At 33.6% G+C, this 19,408-nt stretch overlaps 3 protein-coding genes across 7 annotated transcripts in view; 2 read left to right on the top strand and 1 right to left on the bottom strand.

Annotated features, from left to right (window-relative positions):
* The first annotated feature begins 3,589 nt into the window (after positions 1 to 3,589).
* Positions 3,590 to 5,005, top strand: LOC122515942 (glutaredoxin-C4-like). Of its 2 annotated transcripts, none has more exons than XM_043633459.1 (3): positions 3,590 to 3,695; positions 4,466 to 4,584; positions 4,652 to 5,005. In XM_043633459.1, the coding sequence occupies exons 2-3, from the start codon at positions 4,486 to 4,488 to the stop codon at positions 4,847 to 4,849; spliced, it is 297 nt and encodes a 98-aa protein (XP_043489394.1). In that variant the 5' UTR covers positions 3,590 to 3,695; positions 4,466 to 4,485; the 3' UTR covers positions 4,850 to 5,005. The 2 variants fall into 2 exon arrangements, with proteins under 2 accessions (XP_043489394.1, XP_043489391.1); XM_043633456.1 differs by having other exon boundaries at positions 3,598 to 3,695; positions 4,446 to 4,584.
* A 469-nt stretch (positions 5,006 to 5,474) lies between these two features.
* LOC122515934 (group XIIA secretory phospholipase A2) lies at positions 5,475 to 6,884 on the top strand. Its single transcript, XM_043633443.1, has 3 exons — positions 5,475 to 5,941; positions 6,390 to 6,457; positions 6,524 to 6,884. The coding sequence occupies exons 1-3, from the start codon at positions 5,707 to 5,709 to the stop codon at positions 6,845 to 6,847; spliced, it is 627 nt and encodes a 208-aa protein (XP_043489378.1). The 5' UTR covers positions 5,475 to 5,706; the 3' UTR covers positions 6,848 to 6,884.
* A 3,386-nt stretch (positions 6,885 to 10,270) lies between these two features.
* LOC122516485 (histone acetyltransferase KAT6B) overlaps positions 10,271 to 19,408 on the bottom strand; it is a 28,492-nt gene continuing 19,354 nt past the window's right edge. For 3 of the 4 annotated variants that reach the window (XM_043634352.1, XM_043634343.1, XM_043634333.1), the window contains 3 exons: positions 17,695 to 19,223; positions 15,585 to 15,970; positions 10,271 to 15,490 (listed from right to left, as the gene is read on the bottom strand). In XM_043634352.1, coding sequence (XP_043490287.1) covers positions 11,069 to 15,490; positions 15,585 to 15,970; positions 17,695 to 19,223 — 6,337 coding nt within the window. In that variant the 3' untranslated portion in view covers positions 10,271 to 11,068. The remainder of the gene's footprint in view (positions 15,491 to 15,584; positions 15,971 to 17,694; positions 19,224 to 19,408) is intronic. The other variant, XM_043634361.1, reaches the window with a different exon arrangement.

Genomic DNA, 19,408 nt, shown 5'->3' with positions numbered 1-19,408 from the left:
GTGAAGTGCTGCAAGTATTCGTGCATTGCAATCGTGCGCGAAGCAATATGCGGGAGAGTGTTGTATCGTTTAAATGTAATTAAAATCACGGTTTAGAAGCACGTTCGTTTGTTAATTTCAATTCCGTCGTGTTCGCGAATTATTTTTGAAATTTATATATTAAATTAACTGCGACCAAGGCAGTAATTGCATTAGAGTTTGTTCGAGTAAAGTTGTATTTTTATCTTTAAACAGTCGCGCAACCTGTTCGCGTATTAGAGTCAGTGCATCAATAAAGATTTTTGTACTTGCATTGACTGAGTGCAAAGCAGTCTTTGGAAGCAGTTGTAGAGTCAGTGATCGGGCGCATAATACATTAAAATCATACGTGAATTAGAGTCAGCGTTGTTCGCCGTATAATAAAATTTTGGTTTCGCGATGAGAAACTCATTTTCGTTAATAACGCATTATTAGATTCACGCGAGATGCATCACCATGGTGTCACTGAACTTCATCCCATTTTAATGCATTATAAGTATTCATTTTAATTTACATTTTCTTCGATTTTATTTTATATGATTTTTGATCATATTGCAAATAACTTATTTTTATTTTATATACAGATATGACCACGGATTGTCTTCCTTTTCAAAGATGTGGAGTAAATTCTTCGATGGATCTTCGATGGATCTTCGATGGATCTTCGATGGATCTTCCTCAATAACAAACCGAGGAACTTTCCGATAGTTAGACTGCTATACTTGCTACGAAGTAGGAGTGTTTTTGAGTCATCGTAGAATTTCTTAAGTAGTGAATCAAAGAGTTAAAGTCCCTCCAATGCTCAATCATATCGAGGATGAAAGGTCCTAATCGGCACGAGCTACTGGTTGTAATTATTTACATAAATTATTGACGAGTACATGAGTAACTCTTCTTTTGGAATTACTCATAAAATATATTCTATTCTATTATAGTATATTCTATTGTTTATTTTATTAGTTCAGGATAGGTTTTCTTGTCTCATCGGTAAAATTCATTTAATTAAGAATGCAATTAATTGATGCATTTTCTTTTTTATTACGTGTTTTGTTCGTGGATAGTAATGGTGAAATTGAGCATTAATTTGCTCGATTTCGTCCAAAAAAGTATGTAAAAATTGTTTTACATGCATTGCTACGTAATTTGTTTATCAATCACCCGGGGCATGCTCTCTAGTTTAGGCTTTTACACCTCGGGGGTTTGTAAGAGAACCGTGGAGTGAATTTATTGGTATGTATGTTTGTTCCTTTTAAATATATATAATAGACAGGCAGGTAGCATACTTTTTTAAACGAATGTGAAAACTTTAATTTTAAGTAGATAGGATCCAAGAAAGGCACTAGGCTTGCCTCCAGTTCGGAGTGGAAATTCCGCCTACTGATTTATACAGAATTGTTACAAAATTATATAATTTCAATTCTATTATGCTTGCTTTGTAAATTTATTTTGTGACTGTTCAGTAATCTTTATTATGTATCATGATTCAAAGGGATTTGTAACGATTTGAAAGAAACATTTCTATTTCGATTCTATCTAGAACGAGATAAAGTCGAATAAATTCGCAAATTCTTCAATGTGAATTTGATACTTAGTTTTAAGTATTATAAAATTAGCACTTCGCATAATCGCGATTTTCTTTTATAATTAGAAATATTTGATATAATTCAATATAACGAATGAATGAAATGAAAATATTGCAAGAAAATGCATTACATTTATTTCATTATTTATTTCAATTTCATTTTATTACTTGACACTAAAAGTGAGACGTGTTTTTAAGTCATCGATTATAATTATCTGCTTGGACATTCGATTAATTGTGCTCGCGTATATATGTATGATAAATAAACTCTAAGTTCATTCATTATTCACGAGCTTGAATATATAATTAACGGAAAATGTAAGTGAATTTTTTAATAATTGAGAATTAGAATATGTTGCTATCAACATACGAGTTAATTTCCAAAAAAAGTATGAAAGATCTTATCTTGCTCACACGTTAAAAATGTCACAATGCAGTTTTCAGGGAATGAAGAAAGAAGAGGATAAATGCCGAAGAAACCCCCACTTAACAGTGGCTCAAGAGGGCAACTGCAGGCTATTGAGTTATTTTTAAAGGTACAACAGCAAGTTCGAACTTATTTTTTTTGCTCGTCATTAATATGTTGTTGTAATTGGAGATGATGGATCATTCCATCTCCTTGGGACACCAAATTCGTGTCTAAATCGTCAAAAAGATGCATAAATTTTTAGTTAGTTAGAGTCAAAAACATTAAAATTCCCTTATTATTAAATTTTGAAGCTTAATTAACAGTCGGTCAATATTAAAGTAATTTCTCTTTTCTTGTTTCTTCTTTAAGATTTTTCACTATGATTGTATTTTATTAAATTTGTAATTTTTCTTTTCTATATAATGCAGTTTAAAAGTATTTCATAATAATTAATGGATATTATTTTTTTTAATAACTGAATATTTGTACTTTTCCCTTTTTTTATATATATTTTATGTAAATGTAAAATCATACGTTTAAATTTAATCTTATTGCAACTGTAAATAGAGATTTGATAAAAATAAAGAAAGAATTCAATTGAAAAGTGCATCTATGAATTTGACGATTTATATGTTAGGCTATTGTATCACTTGATTAATATATTTTTCTTTCTATTACAAGTGATCATCGTTGGATTCATCATCTACTTGTTTTGATTTTCTTCTACCTGTGTGAGCTTCTATATAATATAATATTATAATAATAGTTACTTTTTAAAATATATATGTATAAAAGCATTTCTGAAGGCACACATAAAAACTAAATAAGACATATACATTGTTATTTGAAATTCTATAACAAATATAGCTCTAAATATTTATAAAAATGTACCAAAGATTTTGCGTATTGTTTTTAACAAAATAAATATAAAATTTAAATTAATATTTCAAACACGCGGAATAGAAAATGGTTCACGATTTTCTAAAAGAGTTTCATAGTCGATTATTCTTTTAAAATTTCAGAGAAGGCAAAATAATTACATAAAAAAGAAGATATTCGTCGTACAGACACACGAAACATACATTTTTTCGACATATACTGCATTCTACGAATGCAAACTTCTCACACGTATACGGCTATCTCAAATCGTTGAATTTAACAACATACCTTTGAAATTTTCTCCTATTATATGACTACTTTTTAAAATATATGTATAAATGCATTTGTGGAGTCACACACACACGCATGTTTATACACTAAAAATTAAATATAATTATTTAAAATTCTATTACAATATAACTATACTATCATATACTATCAAAGAATTCTGTATTCTTTGATAGTTTGTACTGTCATCGCGTTAAGTACCTGCTATTGCCCACTGGTGATGCTAGTAGAAACTAAAATAAAACTAGGTAGATAAAAAGAGAGACGTTTGAGCTTCTATGTTCTTCTGTATTCTTTGATAGTATTGTATCGTCATCGGGTTAAGTACTACTCTTGCCCACTGGTGGTCCCGGTACTTACTAAGATGATTTTAGTTACGCGAAAAGTAGACTTGTGAGTTTCTATGTACTTTTGTATTCTGTGACTATACTGGGTGATTTTAGAACTCACGTGATTGATTAAATTCTTACAAATTTGGTGACACATTACGATATTCGACAGAAACAGTAACAATAAAAGGTAAATTTATTCCTATATTGTTTAAAAAAATTTATTTAGTCATTGTAAGTTTTATATTTACTCATATAATAATGGCTTAAATAATCACTGTACACTTTCTATTTTACTTAATTAATAGAACATGCAATATTTGAATAGCAAAAGCAAATTAGTCATAGATGTCCTTACATTAAAGCTTCTCAAATGTTTTTATTCATTGATTATTGAAAAACATAAGACTTTTAACAAATTTTTGTATACAGGTAGCAGTCTACTTTTTTAATAGAAAAATAATTTAAAATAAAAAAGTAAATATCATTGTTTTTAATTTTGTCTAAAACAAAAAAGAAAAATCAATTTAAAAAACTCGATGAATCTTTGGTGTGGTCTTGATTATAATAAGTTAATTTTTTTATTTACATGAATATATTACTTATTAACCATCTATGATAATGCATATAAAAAAAAAATGTGTAATTGATCCTTGTAATAGCATATCAGACATCATGTATTCTTTTATAAGAAATAAACTGCATGTAAATTTTTACAAAATTACTGTAGCCTTAATTGGTACCCTGGGAAATTCACGTAGTCAACATAATTCTGATTATATTAACTATGACGATGACTGTAAGTGAAACCAGCTTTGAGAAAAAAGAATAGCAGTAATTTAAACTATAACAATCAAATCTATAATATCATCTTAAGATAAATTAAGTTTATCGATCATAACTTATAATAAACAAATATTAGGATATTTAATCTTTTTAGCTTAAATTCAATGGGTTTAGTTTCCAGTACGCAAAAAATCATGCCTGCAACAAGAGAAATGGTTGATCAATTGATCGCTTCAGATCAGATCGTTATATTCTCCAAAAAACTTTGCCCATATTGTAAAATAGCAAAACAGGTATGTTTCCTTTTTTATGTATTAAAGTTGATATGTTTATATTTATATATGTATATATTTCCAATAGGTATTTGATTCGCTGAACAAAAAATATACTGCCATTGAATTGGATGACAGAGATGACGCAGATGAAATCCAATCGATATTGGGAGAAATAACAGGTGCGAGAACAGTTCCTAGGGTATTTGTTAAAGGGGAATGCCTTGGAGGAGGTACTGATGTAAAGAAGCTTTATGATAGCGGAGAATTACAGAAAAAATTGTAAATTATTACTAAAAACCATGTACCTGGTATTTTTAATTAAAACGTACTTATGATTATAATTATTTTGCCACATATTCTATTCTCTGTTGCATAATAATAATAACTAAATTCTATATATAACAGCAATTTCATCAAATAAATTGATTTAAAAAGCGAAGTAGTAATTCATTATTTGCAACAATCACAATTATTTATCCGTCTATAAACCATACCAAACATACAGAAATACATACATTCATTTCCTCCATTTATGTAGCCTCAATATTAACATGATGCGTTTTGTGAAGAAACAAATTCATGAATTTTTTTGTGTAATTTATTTCGTAATCGCGTAAACTTTTCTACCCAGTAACAGCCAAATATATATTTGAAAATATAGAACGGATCCTTATTTTAAGCAGCTTATCATGGTTTCATTTACGTGTTGTTTTTATGGAATCAGAAGGATTACTGTACTTATATTTATATATATAATACAATTTTACATAAATTTGATACTAAAGTATTATAAACAAACAAATTGATAAACATAGAAATAAAAATAGTTCATTTATTTAAACCAAATAAAGAGACAATAAAGTATAAATAAATACTAATAAATAAAAAAATTATACTAATTCTATAATATTAAGAAAGTGTTAATTATATATACCAATTTCTAATAAAAAAGTGAATTATACGATTCCACATATATGACATGTCTGAGACGTATGATATTAAGCGATATACGTGCTTCCAATCACCACGTGTCTACAAACGTAGATTTCACCTAAGTGAGCTAATTCACCTAAAAATATCTACAAATACGTGTACCGAACAAACTGTCTGTCTATCGAATATTTTAACGAGCAAACGACGATGGACTTTTCACAATATCGGAAAATATTGGTTTACATTTTGACATTTCTCGCTTATGCGTGGTCCGGTTATGGTGCTGGATTGTTGGGAAATCTACGAGATGCTGTATTAACGGCCGAATCAATATTTGAAGATCTTCTTGAAAATGCCGTAACCGTAGCGAAAAAAATTAAGGATATTCATGAAGTATTTGATGCCGCTGTCGAAGAAAATTGTATCTTCCATTGTCCCGCAGGTACGTATAGATATTTACTGCCAATAATTACTATAAAAGTGTACGTATCTATTCTTATCTCGCAAAATAATTTGTATATTCTTTGATTGCGATTATATTATTGGTCGAGCAATAAAAAAAGAATATTACGAGAATAAAAATCTATTTTAACAATTACATAATTTCATATAAATTTACAGATTGCACATTATATTATATTTTTATTATCGATCTAATAAAGCTACAATAAAATCATAAATGCTTATGTGTTATCAAAAATGAATACTACGTCACTTACTTAACACTAAGTGAAAATCTATAATAGGTTTGATATCTATGAACGGTAAATTTTATTTATCCATGGAACCCAATCCGCTTAGATGTATTACTTATGAACATGCTTATTGGTCGTTCATGAAATATATACTGTGAACATTTTTTAAATTGACCCAATTAATTATATTTTCAGGAGTTACACCAAAAGCGAATTGGAATCACAAACCACAAAGTAACGGATGCGGTTCGTTGGGAATAGAGGTTGTAGAATAATTTGATAAGATTTTACATTTTTACAACGATTTAATGTAATTTATTTTTTTTAAGATAAATCAAGAGTATCTACCTTTAGCAGAAATGACCAAGTGTTGCGACCAACACGACATCTGTTACGACACATGTAATTCGGATAAAGACAAATGTGATTTAGAATTTAAAAGATGTCTATACAAATATTGTGAAGGATATCAAAGTTCTGGAATAACTATTGTGAATACCTGCAAAACGGCCGCGAAAATGTTATTTACAGGTACTACGGCCTTAGGATGTAAGAGTTATATGGATGCTCAAAAAGAGGCTTGCTATTGCGGAGATAAATGGAGTAAAAATAAAAAACCTAAAAAGGCTGCACATGCTGGTGGAGAATTGTGATTCACATATATGTAATAATAATGCATATTTTATATAATTTCTATATTCCCTTACCTCGGACCTTTGTATATAATCCATTTGTGAGAGTATATGAAATATTTAATATTTAAAATAAAAACGTTACTATTACATATATATAATTAAATTAAATAAGTGTTCATATATATTTGTATATATATATGTGTATAAAAGTTTAAATATTTTTCTCTTTGTTTTGTGTATTAAACTGATATGACAAATTTTCAAATATCTTTATTGGTCGATCGTGACATCGCCTTTTTACCCATAAATTTTCGTTTAAAAAACAAATGAATAATTTTTAGTTATAAATATGAACGCTACACCGTATCTAAATGAAATTCGAGAAATTCAAAAAAATTTAAATTTTCAAGTAATGCAATGCTTGGTTACAATACGATCGCATAAGGTACAAAAATAACGTGGAGAATGGGAAACAGAAACTCCACGCAGCCATGTAAACCACATAACGACCAAAAAGGAAACGGTAACGACAGGCAAGATAATATTTATTTCGTTTTCTTTATTATCCTTTCGACATAAGGTTAATTGTGTTAATGTCGGTCACTTACTACCGATATGTTACACGTTACGTTGCCGATTTTATTCTTTTCCATCGAATTATTACAATGCCATTAATATTAAATATAAAAGAAAAGGGTACAAAAATATTTAAAAAAAACAAATAAAAGCAAGAGTACTATTCTAAAAATTCACCTTTTTACGTACGTTCATATTTTTCATGTACTTCTTAACAGTTTTATCTTTAAAAAAGTATTAAATAAAATCAAGATATAAGTAAAAAAACACTTAATCCATCTTATGAAGTTAATAAAGAACAAATGTAAAAATTTACAAAAATATACTTTTTAGTTTTTACTTTGCGTAGCACAGGTTATCGCAATGGAAAAACGAAGAGATCGCAAAACGTGAATGATGTTAAACGAAATTCACAGAACTTAGCGAAGGATTTTATTGGACATCGTTCCACCAATCCCTTCATTATTTTTTTCTTGCGACTGCGTAGCAAGAAACCCGATGAACATGTAACAGTGATAGCACGAGCAGCGGGAAAATTATGGACGCGTATGTCTCCTGATCAAAGAAAAAAGTATATTGATTTAGCAAATGCCGAAAAAAAACGACGGGAAGATAGAAAACGAAAACGTAGATGCTCGACCAAGTATGTCTAACTAATACAGTTTTTATTTTATTCATGTTGTATATTTTCTTTTATACCAAATTGATGAAATTTTTCAAAACTTTTTCAACTCGGCGACATCTGCTCCCATCTCCCCTTTCTTCTTTTATTTCAATCATTCTTATTTGATATTTCTTTATCCTATATGTAAATCTAAAAAACGAATTTCTTGTTCACAGATTGAAACAATAATATATCGCAGCGATGAGTTTGCCAAAAAATTAAAAAAGAAAAGTTTTATAATCGGATGATAAATAATAAAAAAAGTATGTAATGATACACAAGGAAGCATACGCTTTTATCGTGACTCATTGAATACGCATATACACATATATGTTCATACACTACTCACGAATTTTATATTTTTTGATTTGTTTTTTATTTGTTAGTATTTTTTTTTAGATCTATGTACAATAAATATTGATGTATTTTTACACTATGACCTTCCTTATCGCTTACGAGTTATACTACAAACTAGGCGCAACTCGAACCTTCGCGCTCTTATTTTTTGTTTGAAAAAATTAAATTCAAACGCGTACCATAAATATATATATATATATAAATAATATATATATAATATATATAATTTTTATAATATAATATATATATATTATTTGGTCTGCGGCCGTTCCGCGAAGCGTTGTACACGAGAAAGGGGTAATTTGAATAAAAGTTATACGAACGAGCACCATATGCCCTTACTATGGTAAGGAGGAGATCGTCGACAATGCTATCTCTCACGCGTTTCAATACAAAAAATAATTTTCGCTAAACCCCGTAACGCTTCGTGGAAGAACCAATCGTGCAGTCATAAACTTTTTTCTGTTTTTTATTTTTGTTTCTTCAAAACTAGTCTACCCCCTTGCGGTACTGAATAATAAAAATCTTACACATTATGGCGAACGATAGATAAGCGAATAACGAATGCGCGAATGATGTATGTATAATGTGCGAGATGATTAAAATATAATAATCGGCTGATATAGTAAGAATAATAAGATAATGTTTTAAAAGTAGTAATAATAATAATAATAATAATAATAATAATAATAATAATAATAATAATAATGATGATGATGATGATGATGATGATGATGATGATGATGATGATGATGATGATGCTGATGATGATGATGATGATGATGATGATGATGATGATGATGATGGATGATGATGGATGATGATGGATGATGATGGATGATGATGGATGATGATGGATGATGATGGATGATGATGGATGATGATGATGATGATGATGATGATGATGATGATGATGCTGATGATGATGATGATGATGATGATGCTGATGATGATGCTGATGATGATGATGATGATGATGCTAATAATAATAATAATATAACTATAATAATATTAACTATTATTATTATAATAATCATAACGTGCGCACACGATAACGCGACAACCATAATAGTGAAGATAATGATGCCGATGATAATGACAATAACGATGATGATATCGATGAAGATGATAATGTTTATAATGACAATGACAATGATAGAATAATTTCTGATAATAGAATTATCATAGTGATAAGTAATTTTATAATACAAGTAGAGTACAGCGTGCCCCGAAGAAAACGTAAACAACAATGTTCAACAATTTATAATATCAAACAGAATATTATTTGTAAGTATTTATATATTTATATATGTATATACATACAGATTGTTTATTTCATATGTATATATGTATATATATATATATATACTGTATACATACATACAAATATATACATACATATATACATATATATATATATATAACACGCAAAACATAACACGCGTTGATGTTGGGAGGATGAGACCCTGGTGAAGTATACATATGAATTTACTTTGATCGATTTGAGAAGACAAATCAATGAACTCACTTTGCTCCTTTTAAAATTATATTTAGTGCAATATTAAACACGTTTCATGCCATTTGACAGTTTATTTAAAAAAAGAAAAAAGAAAATTATCAGAAATTTCATGAAATATTTTCTCATATTATCAACATTAATACTTTTCTTTTATAATAATAATTTTTCTAATTCTGTAATCATTATAAAACAAATTGTAGTTAAAAATATATAATAAGAATATATATATATATATATATATACTTAGTAGGATTCCATATGATTTGAATGATAAATCATATAAAATTGATACAACATAGAAAGTATCAATCATTAAATGCACAAATTACGAAGTCATATTATTATGGTAATCGTACCATGTTAATCTTTATTGACAAGTTAAAAGCCTACACAGCATGAAATCTTTCAATAATGGAATATAACACCTTTTCCAATGAAAAACGAAAGCTTATTTTTCTCTCTGAGTCAAAATGTTGGTTGTGTGGTACGATCACAATAAATACTGTTAATTTATATCTACGGTTTGTTGCTAATACATCCTCCCTTACAACATTATAAATAATCTCCTTTCGGAGAAAAAGTATCTTATTGATTCTAATAACGTATTCATTTACGATTACTACTACCGAGCCTTTTTTTCTTCATTCCTAAAATCACAAATGTCGTACAAAAAGAGAGAGAGGGAAAAAGAGAAAAAATAAGGAAAGAGAGAGAAACAAAATAGAGAAATCGATTTAAAGTAACAACTCGAAATAACGTTGAGTCTTCGCTTCGATCAACCATATCCTACTTTGTACTCTTTACTGTCACACTAAATGGTGTTTCTCCGAAATATAAGAACGAGATAAAAAACGGCACTGTAAAAAGAGTAGCAACCGAGGCGATCTGTACATAAAATTCAAAGAATCTCTATAGTCGTGAATGCTTACATAGAACGAATCTGGAAGCAAAGTCGGGGAAGTATGATAATCCGGGGTACGCTCGTGGTGATTGATGGCAACAAATGCGGAAGGTCGTGGTATCTTAGAGAGCGTTCACTTGTCCGATAAAATTAGTTCGTTGATCGGTTACGACGAATTGGAGTAGTTCGTCATTGAAAAAAAATGGGGAATCAATGAGCCGACTAGCGTGGCCTCATGGTACCATTCAATGGCTGCATCGCCAGGCTTCCGTTAATGTAGCCATGATACGTTGTGTACACCGCCGCTGGATTCTGCTGATGAGGATCCTGAGGATAGGGTGCAGGTACGTTTACAACACCAACGGGTAATTGACTCGCTTGGTTCATAAAACCACCCAGTTGTGCTGCTTGATTCATATATCCGGTGGTCGGTTGAGCGACTCGATATCCGTATGGTGTGGCAGCCATGAGATTCGTATTCAATGCCACATTCGGGCTTACCCTGCTTGCGGCACTCTGCATTTGCGAGCAAGTGCTACCAGGATCGAGAGTCTGCCGATAGAGACTCTCGCTGGGATAAGGTTGAGTAAGAGATGGCATATTTGAATTAGATGATGACCTCGATGTCGATCTGCTAGGTGGCCCTGGTGTACCTGGTGGCACTGTGTTTACGTTGTAGTAATTTTTTGGATATCCTAAAGGTACCTGTGGAGGCGTTGGTAATTGCCTCGAAGTCTGCGGTGGCGTCATGGTATGTGGTATAGGCGGTGGAGGTGTCAAATTCATGGCTGGCGATGGCGTGGGCGGTATCATCTCCAACCCATTGGTTAACTGTTGTAATTTCGCCAAACTACAAGAATTCGTTGTCTGATGATTACCCGAACCCGAAAGAGACGGTGCCGGTGTATGATGCGGTGGCATCGGACTCGTTTGTATGTAGAAATTAGTGGCGGTGGTACATGGCGTTGGTGCGCCAGATCTACTGCTTCGATGTTGTATCACATAAGTGTTTTGGGTAGGGAAACCTTGTGACGCCACGGCCATGTAGTTTCCTTGTGAAATAACAGCCATATTGTGAGAGTGAGCAGCATGCGTGTGTGAATGTGGATGAGGCACAGGTGGTACGCTCATAGAGGACGACTGTTGATATTGTGGTATGTGAGTCGAATGAGCTACAGTAGTGTGACTTGTATGTGATGATGTATGTTGCGACGTTTGTGTATGTGGTGTTGGTGGTGTCGTTCGATGAGATCTACTTTGTTGTGCAGATCTTGATCTATGAGTTGTTTGAGAACCACTAGCTCTCTTATTGCTATGCGATTGTTGGGCTTGCTGTTGTGGTTGTTGTTGCTGCTGTTGTTGTTGTTGCTGTTGCTGCTGGTGAGTCGATGGTTGCTGTGGTTGCGTCGTCTGGGATTGCGTATGTGCCATACTTTGACTTTGTGTCTGTTGTGCCATTGATAACTGCATTGGTTGTGGTGTATGTGACTGTGGTAAGGGTTGAGGTGTATGACTTTGTGGCATTGGTTGAGGACTCTGAGTTGGTATGTTTTGAGGTGTGTGAGATTGTGGAAGAGGTTGTGGCGTGTGAGATTGAGGAAGTGGCTGAGGTGTGTGGCTTTGTGGTAATGGTTGTGGACTTTGTGTTGGTATACTTTGGGGCGTATGAGATTGCGGAGTTCGTGGTTGTTGAAGAGATTGTGGCGTATGAGGTTGATGCATCGGATGTATACTGACGTGTGCTGGTGGTGTATGTTGTGGCATTGAACAATCAGCATACTGGACTTGCTGTGGCATGTTCACCGATACTGAAGTAGAAGGAGCTGTGATTTGCATTGAAACCGATATTGGAACTGTGACTGGTCCAGCTGGCATTGATGGTAATGCACTTGGTGGCCTTTCTACGCTGTTTTGCGATGCCAAATCACTGGCTATTGAAGTAGGAGATTCTAAACCAAGCTGACTAACATCTAAATCACATTGGCCATAATGTAACGAATGTACGGAGTTTGTAGTGGAATCAGGTGTGTATACACCCATGGAAGGTAAATCCGGTTGTGAAGGTGGTGTTCTTTTTACTGAACCAGGATTTTCAAGATGTGGTGTTGTTTTACCGCTCTCAGGCGAATGCTGTTTCAACTCTTCAGATTGATTTTGCAATTGTAATGTATCTTGTTGTTCCACAATCGTAACAAGCTTCTCTTGTGGAGTATGTGATTGCACTTCTGGAGAAGCTACATTTGGAGTTGAAAAAGGTTCTTTCTTCTCTGTAGGCGTAGAAGGAGATATTTCTGTCTTTAAATGAGTTGTATCATCTTCTTTCAAATTACCAGATGGTTCGTAAATCATTGTTTCTTCTTTAGAGGTATCTTTCTCTTGCGTGGAAATTTCTGTTTTCTTAACTTCGTCTTCTTTTAATAAAGAAACTTCAGGTACCAATTTAGATGACTCCACATAATCAACAGACTTACCTATGTCAGAGTCTTTTTCCTGTACTTTCAAAATATCTTCTTGATCTCCAACAATTGGTAGTTGAGTCTCTACATTTAACGAGTAAGATTTTTCCTTATCCTGATTATCATCACTTACACCAACTTGGTCCAAATCTTCGTTTCGTTCCTTTGACGCATTCTCCAACTCGCTTGAAAATTGTGCTACAGATTGTGATTTTGGTGCAGGTACTTCTTCTTCTTCTTCATCTTCATCATTTTCTTCTTCTTCATCTTCTTCTTCGCCTTCGTCTTCGTCCCCACCTTCGTACTCTCCTGGACTTGCCGATGTCACTTCCGATCCCGTTGTAATTGGAACCGTCGCATTATCTTCTGTTATTTCAGGCTTACTATCTTCAACGTCATTTATTTGTCCTGGTAACAGTTCTGGAATAAGTAATTGTTTATCTGTAGAAGACGTATTTTTTATCTCTTCGGGAGGAGGAGACAGAGATGGAGGTGCTATGACTGGACTTTCAGCTCTATCTTTTGCAGGTGGTTCTGGTTTTAATTGTGGCATTTTAAGTGTTTCTATTACCGCTGCTTTTGCTCTTCCTCTCCTCGATATGGAAGATGCCTTAGCAACCTCTTTCGTATCTTGTTTCCCATTACATTGAGTTTCTTCAGATATCTTTTTCTCTTTCGCTTGCTTGGCTTGTAAGCATTTAGTCTGTCTACTAGTTACTTTTAGTAAAATGTCATCGACCTTACACTGTTTCTTTGCTGGTTTCTGATTAACTGGTGGTGCTGGTGCTATTACCTTCGGTGGTGTTTTTCTTGTTTCCACAAATTTTTCTTTTTGAAGATCTTTATCTTTAGATTTTTCTTTCTCTTTCAATTTATCTTTATCTTTATCTTTATCTTTTTCTTTTTCTCGTTCACGTTCTTGTTCCCGTCCTTTTTCTCTTAACGATTCCCGAGTTCTTTTCCTAGCAATCACTTCAGATTTTTCCTCCTTTTCTTCGGTTTCAACTCTTTCGGAATGTTTTCGTTTTCTTAGAGGTGTAGTTGTTGGTGTTTCCACCGCAGCAGTCTTCCCTACTCGAATTCTTCTCCTTGATATTGTCGAAACAGGTGTAATTTTCGATTGAGGTGATGTATTACTGTTTTTTGAAACGTTACTCCCTCGTGCATTTCTTGGCGTTGATACGATAACCTTACTTTCCACTTCAGCTGAATGCTTCTCAATTTCCATGCCTGTATTATTACTTCGATTATTATCTTGATCTTGTCCTTTTGTTTCGCTTACTTCCATAACATCATTTGTCACCTTTGATTCTTTAGGCACTTTAGATTCTTCTCCTTTCTCATCTTTTGTAGTTTCCTTCTGTTGCGTAGGTTTTATTGATGTCTTTGGTTTTAAAGTAGATGATTTTCGCTGTCCTATTCTTCTACCTCGTGGTTTCTTCTTTATTTTGACCCTTTGTATTTTTTCAACGATCGTTGGTACAGGTTTAGGTTCTATCGTTGGAGAAATTTCTGAACTAGCATCACCGCTTTCTTCGGGACTTTGATAAGGATTAGGTATTTGCGTTAATAATGGTATCCATCGCAAACAATCTGGATCGAGTTTAATTCGAGAACTCTTCTCTACTTTTGCCATATGTTCATCAACTTTATCCCAGTCTATTACAATAGCGATTTTAGAATTTCCTTCACCAGGCAAATGAACGGTTTTAATAAATCCTAATAACTGCATCGCTATACTAATATCGTGAGCGGATACACCAGTTTCTTTTGTTATATCAGATATTTTTATGTCAGTTACATTCCTGTGCGCATCTAAATACTCAAGTACAACACTTTTCCAAAAGGAATGGTATGATACACGCCCAAGATCAGATAAAGGTTTTTCCGGGGTACCAGGAATACCTTCGACTTTGGACAAAAGGTAACTGAATTCAATGAGAAATCTGCCGAAACCCTGCCTTTGATATTGCGGTAGCGTCATAATACAAGATACATTATACCTTTGGGCAGGGCAGTGTTTCTCTTTACTGAAATATCCTATTAAATGACAGCCTTGTTTGTCATTCTTTGTTACAGCGTAAAATAGAAATGGTTCTACGTCGTAATAAAGAGTTTTGTGATCTAAGAATAATTTTGCCAACAAACATAAGTTTTGACAATAAATCTTGTTCACATTGCCATCGATCTAAAACATAAAAAAATGATAATAATGTTAGAGAGAGATTATATATTGATTAATAAATTATTTTTAATACTTTTGTTAAATTAACATTAAATACCTCAAAAACAGATAATCCATTGCACCTATAAATTTCTGTAGCAGGTGGATGCCTCCATTGACACTTATCCATATGCCTATCTAACACAGCGCGGCTTTTCGTATATTTCAAACAAAATTCGCAGAAGAATAATATTGGCAATCTCGCGTATTCTTGGGGAAATGGGCTGGAGTACCACGTTTCTACTTCATAGCGTCCAAAAACGATAGCTGCTGGATTTCGTGTATTGTTGCTACTTGTGTTAGATGTGATATGAATAGACAAAGGTTCTTCATCGTCCCCAGTGGTTACTGTCAACTGTGTTGCTCTTTCGCGAGCATCTTTGAATAATTCTACATCTTTTTGTGTCACTCCGGGTGGTAAAGTTTGGGACACGATTGGTTCATCTGTAAAACAAAAAAATATAAAGTTCTTTCTTAAAAAAACATTATTTTTAACAAAATATAGACAGTAAAAAAATTATATTTTATTGAAATATCTAACGAATTCAGCTTGATAATTAAACAAAACTTATATGAAAAAATAATGCTATGAACGATAATATTACGATTAATGACATATGTTTGATAAATTTGGTCTTTCTACGTCAGAATACATACATAATATCTATATCAATGTACTAAATTAATACGTGGAAAACATCTTATTGTTAGTTAAATACGACAATGTCTCTTGCATTTGTAGATGGAATACATGTCTATGTATAATAATATCGAATAGTATATATTCGAACATATTAGAATAATTATCTACAAGACACAAAATTTAAAATCTTTTAAAACTCTGAGGAAATGTTTGCAATCATTAGACACTATAATATTTACACATTACAGAAATAAATTGAAGGATTTAAATCATTTAACGAAATTTATCATTAATTACTGTAAATCGATAAAGATGGATTTAATTGGCAAGCAGAGGTTTAACCAATGGTATTAAAAAGGAGTCTTAGGCGGCAATAAAAGCTGCGACAAATTGATGTTATTTCTGTTAATATTGTCAGTAGTCTTTTTAACAGCAAAGCTTTAAGGTAAATTTTATGGGATGTGTTGGCAGAGTATTAAACTTGGCTTTTATATTGCAGGGATAATTTTATAATTTGGATTGGTGAGTTACGGCAACAGTGCCTGCTTGATGTCAGCAGCAGCAGGTAGAGGCTTCAGTTTGAGCGGTTTAAAGACGGCTGAGTGAGATATGCCACCAAATAGTCTTTCTTCGCCCTGTAATCTGCTTATTATAGTTACTTCCATATTTTATTGCCAGGATATAAGGGTAAAGGATTGAAATTGGAGGCTCTGACAAGGTTTGATGAAGCATAAATTTGTACAAGGATAATAGCATGTTTTCATATGATACTATACCATTTATAATTAAAATCATATTAGAATAATTTTCCGATATAACTTCTTTCAGAATAATCACTTCCGGTTCTTAAAAAGAAACAAGCATTTTTTAAATTGTAGATTTTAAATAAAACTTGAAAAATTATGTCTTTATGGAATAAAAATAATAAAAGTATCATATAAAGTTGTGGAAGTTACACGTGTATTGCCGTGTACACTTATGCATGCATTAATCGCGTGCTTCATCTTTTCGGGATGAGTAATTATAATGTGTCAATCTTAAATTCAAAACATGCATTACAGTGATCGTATAAATGGTATAAAACAAATGGAGACAAATAAAAATGATAAGTTTGCGTATATGTAAGTGTTCTTTTTTTTAGAAATAATGCCACGTAGAGAAATTGTTTCCATTGATTTTACACCAGATATTAAAAAAACACTTTTAAAGGATTCGTCAAAAAATGAATCTCTAGAAAATAGTAAAACAATGAAAGAAAAAGTTGTATGAGTCTATAATACAGATATGTGAATGTATATATACATATAAATGTGAATAAAACAAAAAAGCTCTAGAGCCGGAATATTCGTGTTACGTTGAAAGAAGCTACGCTCATCGGACGCACGTGTACACACACATCATACCACACCACACCGCCAACACATCCACGTGGTGGTGAGCGAGGATTAGATTAGAGGGAAGTCTTCATTGCGACTTGGGTGCATCTCGAGGTTAGGAGTTGTGAATGGGTGGGGTAGACTCTTACCCTTCTTGGTGGAGCAGGGTGTCGCGCGGGGTGTCGTGGTGGTGTTGGTGGTGATGGCGCTAGTACAGGCTCTTGGATTAGGCTTAAGGTTAGGATTAGATTTGACGGAGGAGTCGGAGCACAGGCCGGATTTCGGAGTAGCGGGCGCAGGGTGGCGTGACTGAGCTGCCGCCTCTGAGACCTTTTCTTTTTTTCGCGAGTGTTGCTGTTGCTGTTCGTGCTTCATTGATGAAGACGGCGATGAGGATGGCGAAGATAAATCAACGTCAGCACACTTTACCAAAGATGTATCATCTTTCATTAATTTTCTTCTTTCGTGCTCATGTCTTTTACTATTGACCGCGGTCTTAACTAAATTTGACGGAGTCATTTTTGGTGGTTTCTCATTATTGTTCATAGAACCGAACAAGCTTTCATTCGAAGGTACAAAAATACCCGGCCTCGGGGTTCTAGATACTAAATCTTCGTTGCTACCTTCAACTTTTCTCCGCTCTTTTGACTTGTTCCTAGCACCAGGCGATACTTCCCTCTTGCCTCTTTGTCCCGTAGTAGTTTTAAAAACTTTGTTCGTTCTATTCCCATCGTCAGTGTTGGACCTTTTCCTTCTGCCGGGTGCGTAATTTGGTGCATGAGCACCAGTTCTCGCTCTACTATTAGTGGGAGCTGAAAAGAAATGACTTAGTCCATCGAAGAGGCTTTTCAGTTGACCAGTTCCGGGCTTTATCTTACTATCCATACTTGCGAAACTATTCGTCGCATTTTTTTGCTTCTTTGTGCCGTCCAGAATAGCGGCTGGCTGTATATGAATACCAAAGGTCGGTGTATTGCTTACATTGAGTTTAGGTAAAGGCGCACCGAAAGTATTGTTGATATTGCTAAAGAAAGGAGATTCCGTGTTCAACTTGGCAGCAGCCGCGGCGAAGCCCCAAGGTTTATCCTCGTTAAGATCACAAGAAAAGGGGCCCTTTGGTTTCGGCGTTTCGTTCTGCTCCTCCTCTCGGCTTTCTTCTGAGGAAGATGAGCCGCTGGATTCGCTTGAACTATTACCCTCCTCCTCCTCCTCCTCCTCCTCATCGTCATCATCCGTACTATCACTCCCGTCAGAACTGTCGCTCTCACTGGCCTCACTGCTACTGCTGCTGCTACTACTAGATAGTGGTACACTTTTACTAGGCACGGCTTTCTTCAAATTTGCGTTACCCCGTGTCGACCTAGGACTAACGTTCTGTGAGGGTCTACATTTATCACTGCCCCCCACCCGCTTTAATTTGTTGTGATCCGTGTTGAACACGCTCAGCCTAAAGAATTTTTGTTTTTCCTTAGAAATTCGGTCATTCTTTTCTTCGAGCAGCCTACCCTGGCCTGCGAGTGGGGTGGGGGGTTGTGGTAAAGGAGAAGGAATCAAAGGTAGTTGACGAGGGGAGACAACACCCGCATTACCGTCCGAGCTGCAGTCCACCTGAGCCACTCCTGAGTTTCCTCTCTTGTTCGGGGTTGACGCTATCAGGCTTTTTCTGGACACAGTAGACCTACGGTTATACAACAGGGTAAATTCGTCAGTAACCCATTATGCCTTGTCTTCTTCGGTTGTAATTTCAGACTAACAAGGGAAGGATCCCAAGTGATAAACACTATTCTGATCTATCTTTTACATAGGAATAATAATCCTCAATGATCTTTCAAAAAACTTTAAAACTTAGATGTAAATTGATTA

Source organism: Polistes fuscatus, unplaced genomic scaffold (genome assembly GCF_010416935.1).
Source record: "Polistes fuscatus isolate 324 unplaced genomic scaffold, CU_Pfus_HIC Scaffold1, whole genome shotgun sequence".
In the NCBI taxonomy this organism is placed as follows: Eukaryota; Metazoa; Arthropoda; class Insecta; order Hymenoptera; family Vespidae; genus Polistes; species Polistes fuscatus.
The sequence above is the reverse complement of the archived record's forward strand: the minus strand, read 5'-3'. Positions and strand labels throughout refer to the sequence as shown.

What these genes read in the sequence shown, in the direction of transcription:
- LOC122515934 (XM_043633443.1), top strand. Translation starts at nt 5,707, where the DNA reads ATGGACTTTTCACAATATCGGAAAATATTGGTTTACATTTTGACATTT. An exon ending in TATCTTCCATTGTCCCGCAG is followed by an intron (nt 5,942 to 6,389) that starts GTACGTATAGAT and finishes TTATATTTTCAG; the next exon opens with GAGTTACACCAAAAGCGAAT. An exon ending in GCGGTTCGTTGGGAATAGAG is followed by an intron (nt 6,458 to 6,523) that starts GTTGTAGAATAA and finishes ATTTTTTTTAAG; the next exon opens with ATAAATCAAGAGTATCTACC.
- LOC122515942 (XM_043633456.1), top strand. Translation starts at nt 4,456, where the DNA reads ATGGGTTTAGTTTCCAGTACGCAAAAAATCATGCCTGCAACAAGAGAA. An exon ending in ATTGTAAAATAGCAAAACAG is followed by an intron (nt 4,585 to 4,651) that starts GTATGTTTCCTT and finishes TATTTCCAATAG; the next exon opens with GTATTTGATTCGCTGAACAA.